General features: G+C 40.8%; 1 protein-coding gene across 1 annotated transcript; it reads left to right on the forward strand.

Annotated features, from left to right (window-relative positions):
- The first annotated feature begins 257 nt into the window (after positions 1–257).
- On the forward strand, positions 258–12,275 carry LOC110500501 (uncharacterized). The gene is made up of 12 exons (XM_021577896.3): positions 258–602; positions 871–962; positions 6,285–6,396; positions 6,672–6,793; positions 7,002–7,072; positions 7,157–7,279; positions 7,660–7,755; positions 7,902–8,030; positions 8,279–8,407; positions 8,515–8,552; positions 8,664–8,698; positions 8,869–12,275. Exons 2-12 carry the CDS (start codon positions 890–892, stop codon positions 10,005–10,007), a joined length of 2,067 nt encoding a protein of 688 aa, XP_021433571.3. The 5' UTR covers positions 258–602; positions 871–889; the 3' UTR covers positions 10,008–12,275.
- Positions 12,276–14,799: the final 2,524 nt, after the last annotated feature.

Here is a 14,799-nt window from a genome sequence, read left to right on the forward strand (position 1 = left end):
GACTTTCAGCACTGTTATCATTTTAAATTAAGTAGTAGGCTATAGCAACAGTAAATACATTCTGTTTTCAAAACAGGGACGTGCATGGTGCGATATGAATGATTGCCAAGTTCAAACTATGACTAAGTATCGAAACAATGATAAAACAGCTAGATTGACCGGTTATCTCTTCAGCATTTGCACAGCAGTTGTCATTGTAAACAATAATTTGTTCTTAACTGATTTACCTAGTTAAATAACGGTTAAATCAAATAAATAAACAAACAAACTGATGCCTATTCATGTGATGATGGATAGTACCGTTGTAGCTTGGACATAATGACACATTTATCAATTATATCAATGGACAGGCCGAAGTAATTAATTGAAATGGCCAATGAACAACGGTAAATATTGCAGATTAGGCTACACCTTTACATTATATCGTTCTGTTGACTGACAGGAAGGAGTAGCTGAAATATAAAGTGATGTTTGAGGACTAGGAGAGATGACAGTTGCACTATAATAGCTTTCGTTTTCTTCGAAACTGACAACAAATAACCATAGACCAAAGCGCACCAACAATATATATTCTAAGCCGCTGTTTCTCTTCAAGGATACTGGTAAGATTTAAGTCAATTTCACTAAACTATTCCACTACCTTGCAATGTAAAAATTGTCAAAGAAACACTCAGAACGCGGAACAAATCAATCTCAAAACAAAATGTGCCTTCTTTCCAATGACAGCTGTTTAACTTGAGTCCGTATATTTATTGATCAAGTAGTAGTAGACTCGTTTCTCCTATCGTCGGTGTAAACCTTCAAGATGTGAATTCGAAGTATGAATGTAATCGAACAATTTAACAAAGTCCCATGTTTTCCGTTCAACAGCTCATACGTGGATGAGGGTATGGATTATTTAGACATGATGGATCCCTTTTGGACCCACCAACACTATTATCCAAATGAGAACGTGAACACAGGTAAGCCTGTTATACAGTTGAACTCGACATAGAACTACTTTATTTTATTAGTTCCAAATGGCAGTCATACAACTGAAATAATATACATTCACATACACATACACATACAAATATTGGGGTTTGAGAGACATGTGTGCTACCTTTATCCAGTGGTGGAAAGAGTACCCAATTGTCATACTTGCGTAAAAGTATAAATACCTCAATAGAAAGTTACTCAAGTAAAAGTGAAAGTCACCCTGTAAAATCCTACTTGATTAAAAGTATTTGGTCCTAAATATACTTAAGTATCAAAAGTAAATGGAATTGCTCAAATATACATAAGTATCAAAAGTGAAAGTATAAATCATTTCACATTTCTTATATTAAGCAAAGCAGGTGGCGCCATTTTCTTGTTTTAAAAATGGGGCACACCAACACTCCAACACATAATTTACAAATTATGATTAATTGATTAATTTGTGTTAGTGACTCTGCCAGATCAGAGGAAGCAGGGATGACCACGTGTCCTCTTGATAGTGAATTGGACCATTTTCCTGTCCTGCTAAACACTCACAATGTAAATAGTACTTTTGGGTGTCAGGGAAAATGTATGGAGGAAAAGTTAATTATTTTCGTTGGGAATGTAGTGAAGTAAAAGTGAAAGTTTTTAAAAATATAAACAATGAAGTAAAATACAGATACTCCAAAAAACGACTTAAGTCGCCTTTCTTTCCAGTTCTCTGCTGCCAGTGACTGGAACGAATTGCAAAAATCGCTGAAGCTGGAGACTTACATTTCCCACACTATACATAGTCCATCTGTAAATAGCCCACCCAATCTACCTACCTACCCCAATATTGTTTTTATTTACTTTGCTGCTCTTTTGTACACCAGTATCAATACTTACGCACCACCATTTGCTCATCATCATCTGCTCATCTATCACTCCAGTCTTATACTTTGCTACTATGGCCTATTTATTGCCTTACCTCCTTGTGCATTTTGCACACACTGTATATAGACTTTCTTTTTTTCTATTGTGTTATTGACTGTACGCTTGTTTATTCCATGTGTAACTCTGTGTTGTTGTTTCTGTCGCACTGCTTTGCTTTATCTTGGCCAGGTCGCAGTTGTAAATGAGAACTTGTTCTCAACTAGCTTACCTGGTTAAATAAAGGTGAAATAAATAAAAAATAAAAATCATATATAGGCCTACATCAGTGGTGTAAAGTACTTTAAGTAAAAATACTTTAAAGTTCTACTTAAGTCATTTTTGAGGGTTATCTGTACTTTAATTTACTATTTATATTTTTGACTACTTTTACTTTTACTTCACTACATTCCTAAAGAAAATAATGTACTTTTTACTCCATACATTTTCCCTGACACCCAAAAGTTCTTGTTACATTTTGAATGCTTAGCAGGACTGGAAAATAGTCCAATGCACGCACTTATCAAGAGAACATCCCTGGTCATCCACACTGCCTCTGATCTGGCGGACTCAATAAGCACAAATGGTTCATTGGTAAATGATGTCTGAGTGTTGACGTGTGCCCGTGGCTATTCGTAAATTTAAAAAAAAACAAGAAAATTGTGCCTTCTGGTTTGCTTAAATATAAGTGATTTGAAATTATTTCTACGTTTATACTTCAAATCAAATCAAGGTTTATTTGTCACGTGCGCCGAATACAACAGGTGTAGGTAGACCTTACAGTGAAATGCTTACTTACAGGCTCTAACCAATAGTGCAAAAAAAAGATGTGTGTGTGTGTGTGTGTGTGTGTGTGTGTGTAGGTCAGTAAAGAAATAAAACAACAGTAAAAAGACATTTGAAAATAAGAGTAGCAAGGCTATATACAGACACCGTTTATTCAGGCTTATTGAGGTAGTATGTACATGTAGGTATGGTTAAAGTGACTATGCATATATGATAAAAAGAGGGGTTGGCGGATGGTGCCACCCAATGCAGATAGCCCGGTTAGCCAATGTGCGGGAGCATAGTTAAAGTGACTATGCATATATGATAAACAGAGATTAGCAGCAGTGTAAAAGAGGGGGGGGGGGGGGGGGGGGCACACAATGCATTTGGTTACCTGTTTGGGAGTCTTATGGCTTGAGGGTAAAAACTGTTGAGAAGCCTTTTTGTCCTAGACATGGCACTCCGGTACCGCTTGCCATGCGGTAGTAGAGAAAACAGTCTATGACTGGGGTGGCTGGGGTCTTTGGCAATTTTTAGGGCCTTCCTCTGACACCGCCTGGTGTAGAGGTCCTGGATGACAGGCAGCTTTGCCCCCATGCTGTACTGGGCCGTAGGCACTACCCTCTGAAGTGTCTTGCGGTCGGAGGCCGAGCAATTGCCGATCCAGGCAGTGATGCAACCGGTCAGGATGTTCTTGATGTTGCAGCTGTAGAACCTTTTTAGGATCTGAGGACCCATGCCAAATCTTTTTAGTTTCCTGAGGGGGAATAGGCTTTGTCGTGCCCTCTTCACAGCTGTCTTGGTGTGTTTGAACCATCCTAGTTTGTTGGTGATGTGGACATCAAGGAACTTGAAGCTCTCAACCTGCTCCACTACAGCCCCGTTGATGAGAATGGAGGCGTGCTCGGTGCTGCTTTTCCTGTAGTCCACAATCATCTCCTTAGTCTTGGTTACGTTGAGCTGGCACCACCCGGTCAGGTCTCTGACCTTCTCCCTATAGGCTGTCTCTTCGTTGTCGGTGATCAGGCCTACCACTTTTGTGTCGTCTGCAAACTTAATGATGGTGTTGGAGTCATGCCTGGCCATGCAGTCGTGGGTGAACAGGGAGTACAGGAGGGGACTGAGCATGCACCCCTGGGGAGCTCCAGTGTTGAGGATCAGCGAAGTGGAGATGTTGCTACCTACCCCCACCACCTGGGGGCGGCCCGTCAGAAAGTCCAGGGTCCAGTTGCAGAGGGAGGTGTTTAGTCCCAGGTTCCTTAGCTTTGTGATGAGCTTTTAGGGTACTATGGTATTGAACGCTGAGCTGTAGTCAATGAATAGCATTCTGACATAGGTGTTCCTTTTGTCCAGATGGGAGAGGGCAGTGTGGAGTGCAATAGAGATTGCATCATCTGTGGATCTGTTTGGGTGGTAAGCAAATTGGAGTGGGTCTAGGGTTTATGGGATAATGGTGTTGATGTGAGCCATTACTAGCCTTTCAAAGCACTTCATGGCTACGGACGTGAGTGCTACGGATCTGTAGTCATTTAGGCATGTTGCCTTTGTGTTCTTGGGCACATGGACTACGGTGGTCTGCTTGAAACATGTTGGTATTACAGACTCAAACAGAGACATTGTCACGTTCTGACCTCTATTTCCGTTGTTTTGTATTTATTTAGTATGGTCAGGGCGTGAGTTGGGTGGGCAGTCTATGTTTGTTTTTCTATGTTTTGGGGCATTTCTATGTTTTCGGCCTAGTATGGTTCTCAATCAGAGGCAGGTGTCATTAGTTGTCTCTGATTGAGAATCATACTTAGGTAGCCTGGGTTGCACTGTTTGTTTGTGGGTGATTGTCTATGTTGATGGCTTGTTTCAGCACAGTCCATATGATTAGCTTCACGGTTGTTATTTTGTTTACTGGTTTTGTATAGTGTTCAGTGTTCACTACTTTCTTTATTAAAGATTGACCATGGACACTTACCACGCCGCGTATTGGTCCTCAGATCCATCTCGCCTCTCCTCTTCAGATGAAGAGGAGGACGGCCGTGACAGACATGTTGAAAATGTCAGTGAAGACACCTGCCTGTTGGTCAGCACATGCCCGGAGCACACGTCCTGGTAATCCGTCTGGCCCCGCAGCCTTGTGTATGTTGACCTGTTTAAAGGTCTTACTCACGTCGGCTACGGAGAGCGTGATCACACAGTCGTCCGGAACAGCTGATGCTCTCATGCATGCCTCAGTGTTGCTTGCCTCGAAGCGAGCATAAAAGGGATTTAGCTCATCTGGTAGGCTCGTGTCACTGGGCAGCTCGCGGCTGTGCTTCCCTTTGTAGTCTGTAATAGTTTGCGAGCCCTGCCACATCCGACGAGCGTTGGAGCCGGTGTAGTATGATTCAAGATGTAGTATGATTCAATCTTAGCCCTGTATTGACGCTTTGCCTGTTTGATGGTTTGTCTGAGGGAATAACGGGATTTCTTGGAAGCTTCCGGGTTAGCCTTTAGCTCAGTGCGGATGTTGCCTGTAATCCATGGCTTCTGGTTGGGGTATGTACGTACAGTCACTGTGGGGACGACGTCCTCAATGCACTTATTGACAAAGCCAGTGACTGATGTGGTGTATTCCTCAATGTCATCGGAAGAATCCCGGCACATGTTCCAGTCTGTGATACACAGTCCTGTAGTTTAGCATCTGCTTCATCTGACCACTTTTCTATAGACCGAGTCACTGGTGCTTCCTGCTTTAATTTTTGCTTGTAAGCAGGAATCAGGAGGATAGAGTTGTGGTCGGATTTACCAAATGGCGAGGGAGAGCTTTGTATGCGTCTCTGTGTGTGGAGTACAGGTGATCTAGAAATTTTTGCCCTCTGAGTTGCTAATTTAACATGTTGATAGAGATTTTGTAGAACTGATTTAAGTTTCCCTACGGCCACTAGAAGCGCCTCCTCTGAGTGAGTGGTTTCCTGTTTGCTTATTTCCTTATACAGCTGACTGAGTGCGGTCTTAGTGCCAGCATCTGTTTGTGGTGGTAAATAAACAGCCACTAAAAGTATAGCTGAGAACTCTCTAGGCAAGTAGTGTGGCCTGCAATTTATCACAATATACTCTACTTCAGGCGAGCAAAATCTAGAGACTTCCTTAGATTTCGTGCACCAGCTGTTGTTTACAAATATGCACAAATATGTTCTTACCGGAGTGTGCTGTTCTATCCTGCCGGTGCAGCGTGTATCCCGCTAGCTGAATATCCATGTCGTCATTCAGCCACGATTCCGTGAAACATAGGATATTACCGTTTTTGATGTCCCTTTGGTAGGATATTCGTGATCGTACCTCGTCTAATTTATACTTAAGTATATTCTAGCAATTACATGTACTTTTGGTACTTAAGTATATTTAAAACCAAATACTTTTTGACTTTTTCTCAAGTAGTATTTTACTGGGTGACTTTCACTTTTATTTTAGGTATTTTATATTAAGGTATCTTTACTTTTACTCAAGTATGACAATTGGATACTTTTTCCACCACTGGCCTACACACACAAAACATTGCATAATGACATATACAGTATTTAGCCTAGACGACACAACACAATATAGCTACTGTATGAGCTGCCTCTCTGTCAGTCATCATGCCACTAATTATTCATATTCTGTCCTTATTTTAGACAATAAAACCATACTCTATTATGGTTTGCACAATCAAGGGGCAACCTGTTATTTGAACAGTGTGCTGCAGGTCCTCTTCATGACTAAGGGCTTCAGAGAGGCTGTGGAAAGGTTTGGGTACTCCTACTCTTCTGTCACATTTTCTGTTGTGAATACAAAAGAAGCCAGGCCATTTACTGGCAATTGTCAAAAGCTTTTCAAAACTGGTAACAAGCTATGCACTTTTGGAGATATACAGTAACCAAGTAGCCTCTATCCCTAGTGGCTATAAGAGTACATTTATTGGCTATTGACAATAATACTATGAATCTTAACTGCCAATAAGTTATTAGGAGATGTTGCTAATAAATATAACAATTTATTGTTCTTAAATGTCTCATTTACAGCCAAGAGCAGGATAATGTTGAACAGAACACTTTTGATCTTCAGCTGAAATGTTTATTTGAGACTTTAAAGAAAAAACAAGCTCACACTAAAGATGTCACATCAAAACTGGGCATTGAAAAGGGTAAGTCAAGCAAAAGTATCAGAGCTGAGAAATAATCAGCATTTTAAGTATCAGTATAGGTGTACAGGCACTTTAATAGCACGGTATTTGATGATACCATTGAAAAGAGTATTCTTTGAAGTATAACCTATTGCCTTAATGAGTGTAGCACTATCATTCATTAGATCAAAGGATGTACCATTACTTGTTTTTATTGCTTCTAATGCAGTGTTCGAGCAAGGTGATGCTGCTGAATATTTTGAGAAGATTTTAAGCAAGGTCAATCCGGATGTGTCTAAGGTATTGCTTCGCTCAACAAATGTAAGTGCAATTCAATGTATAGAAATTATGAAATTACAAGACTGACAAAAGTTTGTTTTTTAGGTATTTCAAGGACATTTGAAGCACACTGCCACCTGTTCTATATCTGACCGTCATGTGAACAGTGAGGAAGTTGGTCCATTTTGGACTGTGCCTCTCTCTATGGAAGATAACAACTACAGTGTGGTAGGGAAATGTCTATTTCACATGTTATAGCAACTCTAACATGTTATACATACAGGGCTGTCAAATACTTCAAATGGCATGTAGTATGCAATGTGTCTTCATGAAATGTAATTGTAGTTGGCATGTGCAAATTTTGTATTGTAAAAAATATATATATACATCTAGTTAAATGTTTTTGAATTAACAGCATATTCGTTCAGTGAGAATGGATTTACTGTATGTTGGAATTTGAGGAAAAAAGCAAATGAATTACATTTAGTCTTGTATGATAATGATACCAACATTTGATATTTTGTGACAAATTGGTTGAGGCAAATACCACTGTACCGTTGGGCTGCTGACGTTGGAGGTGCAAGATACAATACTGTTTGCTTTTTCAGAGAGATGGTTTGGAGGATTTTTTCAAGTCTTCAACTGTCAGTGGTGACAATCAGATGTACTGTGACCACTGCGATGGGAAAACAGATGCAATCCTTGTGAGTAATGGTATACAATCAATACTCAATCAATATGCTACATCGATACTTGTATCAAAAGCTTCTTAAAAAAAGGTAACACTGTGAAAATACTATGTTACTGGGTCTTCTAGAGGTGTGATAATAGTGTGTTTTGGTGTCTCCAGGCATGTAAGATGGTACATCCCCCAGAGATTCTAACTCTGCTCCTCAAGAGGTTTGAGTTTGACTACAACAGGATGTCTTATGTCAAAATTGAGAGCTGTGTGGAGGTGCCTCGAATGTTACAGACAAAGGTAACTATAAAATGTTATTTTATACAGGTTATTATGTTATAAAACACTTTTTCATTAAGTTGTATAACTTAGGTAGTAATGTTAATTGCCTTTAAAAATAGAGTAGGATTGTAATATGTGTTTTCAGTGTGTTCCTTTATAGCCCTCCTCCTCACTGTACCTTTCCCTACTTTTGGACCTATCTGAAAAAGCTCAGGGATTTTCCTGTTCATGGGCGACCTTTTGATTTACTCAATGTCTCTGAACAGGACTGTGACTATGAACTCTATGCAGTTGTGGACCATGTGGGAAGTCTAAGAGGTGGACATTACACTGCTAGAATCAAGTCCTATGATGATCACAACTGGTATGTGTTCGATGACAGCTACGTCACACAGGTAAGGTATACTTAGCTTTTTAAAATCTAGTATATACTACCCTGCTATTTCCTCAACATGCGTACCATCCCTAGTTATAGTTGAACACTGCTGCTCCTCTCTTACAGCTCAATTCAAAACCATTTGAACAAGATGAGAGTTTTAGGTAAATATAGATGTGGGTGCAATTTATTTGCAAACTTGTGTCCATTTAATTAAGTGTAATTGTCAAATTAGAAAAGCCTTGAAGTAACTAATTATTATTCCATTACTGTAGGTCCCAGAGTGCGTACCTGCTTATGTACAGGAAATGTAAGTTAACAAATGTGAATTGTCTTTTTTATCTATGTGGTTCTATTTTATCACATGTCATTCATGTGATTTTACTTCTCCATAAGGTCAAACATTCCTCTATTTGATCAATCACAGTGAACCTGTGTTACTTACCTCTGTCACTCTGTCAATTTCCCTCCGTTTCTAAGTGGATTCTCCAGATCGTCAGATGAACCATGAAAACGATCACAAATGTTCACTCAGTGACTCTCAACAATCTACTCCTTCCTGTTCCTTTGAGATGGGAGCCAGCGGAACAAGAGAAGAAGAAGAAGAAGACAGAAAAGTTAAATCAAATCAATCTATCAATACAGTTGACTTGGTAGGGAGAACAGAAGTTGTCCCAGAGGAAAGACAGAATGATGATGGAAAGGTTGGTGATATGATAAGACAGATGAACATAAACGTTTTGAGTGGAGAGGATAACGTTGCTGCTACTGATGATAAAGACAATTATTTTAATGGAGAGAAAGAACAGAAAGTAGGGGATGATGTTGTTGGACAAAAAGAACAGGAAGGTGAAGTGGCCAATGTTGAGATGCAAATGAATGATGAAGGGAGCAGGGAAGAGGGAATGACAAGAAAGTATCATGGTGTAAAAGGAGATCTGGAAGAAGGGGAGGAAGGTGGACAGAATCAAAGAGATAAGCCAAAGAAAAGGGAGGTTATAGTTGTGGATGTTGTGGATGAAGCTGGACAGAATCAAAGAGATAAGGCAAGGAAACGGGAGGATATTGTTGTGGATGTAGATCATGTCTTGGAAAATGGAACAGAGGGTGATGTGATGAGTAGAAAGGATGCGGTTGTGACGGACAGAGATGGAGATAATAATGAGAGAAAGAGGAATAGAGATGGTGCAGCAAAGACAAAGCCAGGTAGAATAATAGATGACACTGGGGATGGTAGAACAGCAAAAAGAAATGGTGGTGAGTTAAAGACAATACAGGTTGAAGTGGCAAAGTTAGGAGAGGATTGTGATGTGACAACGATGAGCCAAACTAACCACAGTAAATCTCCCAGTTCAGTTCATATGTTTCAGAACAGACTGACAGACATCCCAGAGGAAACAACCACATGTTTTTGCTTCAAGAGTATAAGAGGGAGAGGGGAAAAGAGGAGTGAACATGACAAAGGGAAGAAAATGAAATTGGAGAAGAGCAGAAAAGGTGAAAGGAAGAGTATGTTAGGAGGGCAGAGTAGAAAAGAGAAAAATAAGGAAAAGGCAAATAGAAAAAAAAATGAAAAGAGAAGAGAGGAGGAAATAAAGAAAAGCTCAAAGAGAGAATAGAGGAGAAAAAGAAGAACCCAGTGGGAAAGAGAAAAGGTTACCTTTAAGTTTAAAATGATACTAATAAATAGAATTTAATGAAAATCATGAGAATGGTTCTATCTAAAAAATTTAGTAATGAACTTTGATGGTATTCTCAATTGAACCAAACAAGGATTAGTGAGACAGCTGCGATAAATGGCTCTTCTAATTTTGCCAGACTGACATGGCTTGGCATTGTGTTTGTGTATATAGATTCAAACAGAGCTATAGTGGGCAACGGTTGTGATAATGAAATAATGGTAATGGCATTAACTTTGGATCTGAATAATGTAAGGAATCATTTTTGTAATTCATACATTTAATAGAATTTCAAACTGGATTCAAATTACCCTTTTTGTCTCCCCCTGCTTCACACTACTGGCTCAAATTCAACCCACATCTTAGAAACGTTCACTTTCCATCTTTCCATAACACATGCTTGATGTCACGGTTCAGTTCACCAATTCAGTTCATGCCATTGATCCTTGAACATCTCTGATACAGAATCATCATAATCACTGTTGCCTGCAAAGATATGACTGGAACTCGAAAACATTATACTTTTATTGAAGTGGTGGATTATTTTTATCACATTCTCTCAGGCTGGCTAGATGTTTATAATCCCAGAGTGCACAGACTTAGGTACACTGACCTGGGATCTAACCCTAACCCTTTGACTATCGCCTTGGCAATAGGTCACAAAACAGGAAAATATAAAAACAGAGACAGGTCAATTCTGATCATGTGATTGACTATACCTGATACCTGTCATATACAGGTGTAACTGGGATGTCCCTGGTTGGCTCATGTTCTCTTCCCTATGAGTTTACCTAGTTTAACTTTCCACCCTACCTCTTTTGTCCTCTCATTTATAATATGCTACAAACACACACACACACACACACACACATTAAAATACATCAAAGATAAGTAGTGCTCATTATCTGGTCTCCAAGTTGCCACACCAATAACAAACAATACTATTTACTGTGCCATACAGATTGCAAAATAGTTGGCAAGAGATTTTTGATGTACCGATTCCATGGTACAGGGTGTTTGAGCTGATATATAAAACAACGCAAGATTCAAGACTTCATGCTTTTTTAGCTCAAATTATTATATAGAATTCCTGCCACCAACAAAATGTTGAATATTTGGGGCATAAAATCATCGAAGCTCTGCAGGCCTCAGGTTTCTGGTCTCAGGTTCAGGAATGGCTGAAAATGCATAGCATTGATCTAAAATTGACCCTATAAATAGTACTGTTAGGAGATCTGGAGAGACCGGGTCAGTCAATTACTAGTATACTAAAACTCTTAGTAAAAGTATTTATCTTCAACTCGCAGTCTGTAGATTCTATTCGATTAGATAGATTGAAATTGTACGTTAAACATCATAGCATAGTTGAAAGATATGTGTTGCGTAGAAACACGAAGTGGGTGGCCAGCAGAGACAGATGGGATGGGCTGATGGAAGCTGAGGGTTGGTGTGTAGAAATGGAGACAAGTGGGAGTGGAGTTGCTGTGTAAGAGAGAGAATGATGGTCAAAAGATAAACGGGAAAAAAAGCCAAAATAAAACATAATAAAAGTACATTTGAATGACACTAAGTGGCAGTGTTTTTACAACTAATGCCGGTTCGCCTGAGGCTGATGCCATGCAGGTGTTTGTACACATGCATATACACACACACTCTCATTCAAATAAACACATACAAGAACACGCACATACATGTAATGGAGCCAGACCTGCACACAAACATATAAAGTTGGCATTGCTGTTATGATTTCAGTTGTCCTTGATGTCCTTTGTTTTAAATGTATTAATTTTATTTTATTTTTTTGCATTGTTGTGTGCTGTTTTCTTCTGTCTTTTCCTTTTTTCTCTTTAGGTCATTCTCTTGGTTGGTGCGTTGGGGGGTTCATGGGGGTGGGGAATGGAATTTATTGTGGGTTTTTTTCGGAGGGGGGGGGGGGGGGGGGGCTGTGGGAGGCGTCTCAAATAGTTGAGGGACAGCTATTGGTGGACTGTGGGGGGATCTTGGACGGTTCGGGGTTTCACAAGATTGTGATCATGAAAAGGAAGCTATGACATATATTTTATATCACGATCATGCACACGCACCCTCACACATAAGGATGGCTCTGTTGCGGAAAGACATACATGTTTGATAGTGTCTTGATGCTGTATTGTTTGTCCTTCATGTTCTAAATAATTCTTTATTAATAAACTATACTCATAAAAGTAACCCATTTCAACCTGTTTGTTCTTTTGTTGTCCATAATAATGGAACATTATATACCAACCTTTTTTAGTCCTAATAAACCTCTTTTTGTCCAAGTACAATATTTTTGAAGTTTCTGATAAATCTTTGTACCAGTAAAATGTCCTAGTGACATGTTTTATTGTATGAACCCCCAACAGTCCCTATCAGCACATTACATGGTAGGCATTGGGGTTTGTGAGACATGTACCTATATCCTACATGCACACAAAACATATCACATACCGTAAGGACGTGTACACTGAGTGTACAGTCATGGCCAAAAGTTTTGAGAATGACACAAATCTTAACTTTCACAAAGTCTGCTGCCTCAGTGTCTTTAGATATTTTTGTCAGATGTTAGTTACTATGGAATACTGAAGTATAATTACAAGCATTTCATAAGTGTCAAAGGCTTTTATTGATAATTACATGAAGTTGATGCAAAGAGTCAATATTTGCAGTGTTGACCCTTCTTTTTCAAGACCTCTGCAATCCGCTCTGGCATGCTGTCAATTAACTTCTGGGTCACATCCCGACTGATGGCAGCCCATTCTTGCATAGTCAATGCTTGGAGTTTGTCAGAATTTGTGGGTTTATGTTTGTCCGCCCGTCTCTTGAGGATTGACCACAAGTTCTCAATGGAATTAAGGTCTGGGGAGTTTCCTGGACATAGACCCAAAATATTTAATCAACCCTGATAATTGTACCAAAACTTTCTCAAAAAGGTAACATTTAGAAAAATATTATTCTAGAGCTGTGATGATAGTGTGTTTCAAGGGGTGAAATCGTGGTGTAGATATTGGGGGGGACAAACTGTAGACAGGAGTTCAAGGGGGCTCTCCCCTGGAATTCCTTTGACATTTTTTTGCTATTGTCAGATAAAAATGTGCTGTTTTATAGCTCATATCATGCTATTCTTCACATTTTGCCATGAGGATGAGGGAAAATATTGCAGTTTTAAAGTAACTGTCCAGTGAAAGTCGCAATTTAAAAAGTTAATATACTAAAGTATATATAACTCATACCCAAATAATGTTGTTGATTCATTCCTATACTTGTATTTGTGGGCAAAGCATAAATTGGAGAGAAATACTTCCAAAACCCCACCTCAATCTTGATGATGTCATCCCCCTAAGAAGAATGAGCTGGCCAATCAGCGATCTACTCGCATTAATATTTCTATTAATACAGTGCAACCTAAGTATGATTCTCAATCAGAGACAACTCATGACATCTGCCTCTACTAATGACAACTCCCCAAATCATAGAAAAACAAACATAGACTGCCCACCCAACTTACGCCCTGACCATACTAAATAAATACAAAACAAAGGAAATAAAGGTCAGAACGTGACTACATTCTTCTTTTCTTTAATGTAGAACACGAAGAACACTTAAACAAAAAACAACAAAACGATAAGACGAACGTGACCGCTATATGCCTAAATATGGTTCCCAATCAGAGACAACGATAGACAGCTAATTCTAATTGAGAACCAATCTAGGCAACCATAGACATACAATTTACCTAGAAAGGGAACATCCCCATAAACATACAAAACCCCTAAACAAGACAAAAAACACATACATCACCCATGTCACACCCTGACCTAACCAAAATAACAAGGAAAACAAAGAATACTAAGGTCAGGGTGTGACAGTACCTCCCCCCCATAGGTGCGGACTCCTGGCCGCACACCTTAACCTATAGGGGAGGGTCTGGGTGGGCGTCTGTCCATGGTGGCGGCTCTGGCGCTGGACGTGGACCCCACTCCACCATAGTCTTAGTCCGCTTTTGTGGCCTCCTAGGAACGGCGACCCTCGCCGCCAACCTAGGACTGGCAACCCTACTAAAGGGCCCCACTGGACTGAGGGGCAGCTCCGGACTGAGGGGCAGCTCCGGACTGAATGGCAGCTCTGGATCCTGGCGGCTCTGGCGGATCCTGGCTGACTGGCGGCTCTGGCGGATCCTGGCTGACTGGCGGCTCTGGCGGATCCTGGCTGACTGGCGGCTCTGGCGGCTCCTAGCTGACTGGCGGCTCTGGCGGCTCCTGGCTGACTGGCAGGTCTGGCGGCTCCTGGCTGACTGGCGGCTCTGGCGGATCCTGGCTGACTGGCGGCTCTGGCGGCTCCTTGCAGACTGGCCGCTCTGGCGGATCCTTGCAGACTGGCGGCTCTGGCGGCTCCTTGCAGACTGGCGGCTCTGGCGGCTCCTTGCAGACTGGCGGCTCTGGCGGCTCCTTGCAGACTGGCGGCTCTGGTAGCTCCTTGCAGACTGGAATAGCCCGCATGGGCTGTGCAGGCGAACCGGGGACACCATGCGTAAGGCTGGTGCCATGTATGCCGGCCCAAGGAGACGCACTGGAGACCAGATGCGTAGAGCCGGCTTCATGGCACCTGGCTCGATGCTCAACCTAGCCCGGCCGATACGAGGAGCTGGAATGTACCGCACCGGGCTAAGCACGCGTATTGGGGACACTGTGCGGATAACACGGTACGACGCCCT

Source organism: Oncorhynchus mykiss, chromosome 21 (genome assembly GCF_057628025.1).
Source record: "Oncorhynchus mykiss isolate SJ-2025 chromosome 21, ASM5762802v1, whole genome shotgun sequence".
Taxonomy (NCBI): Eukaryota; Metazoa; Chordata; class Actinopteri; order Salmoniformes; family Salmonidae; genus Oncorhynchus; species Oncorhynchus mykiss.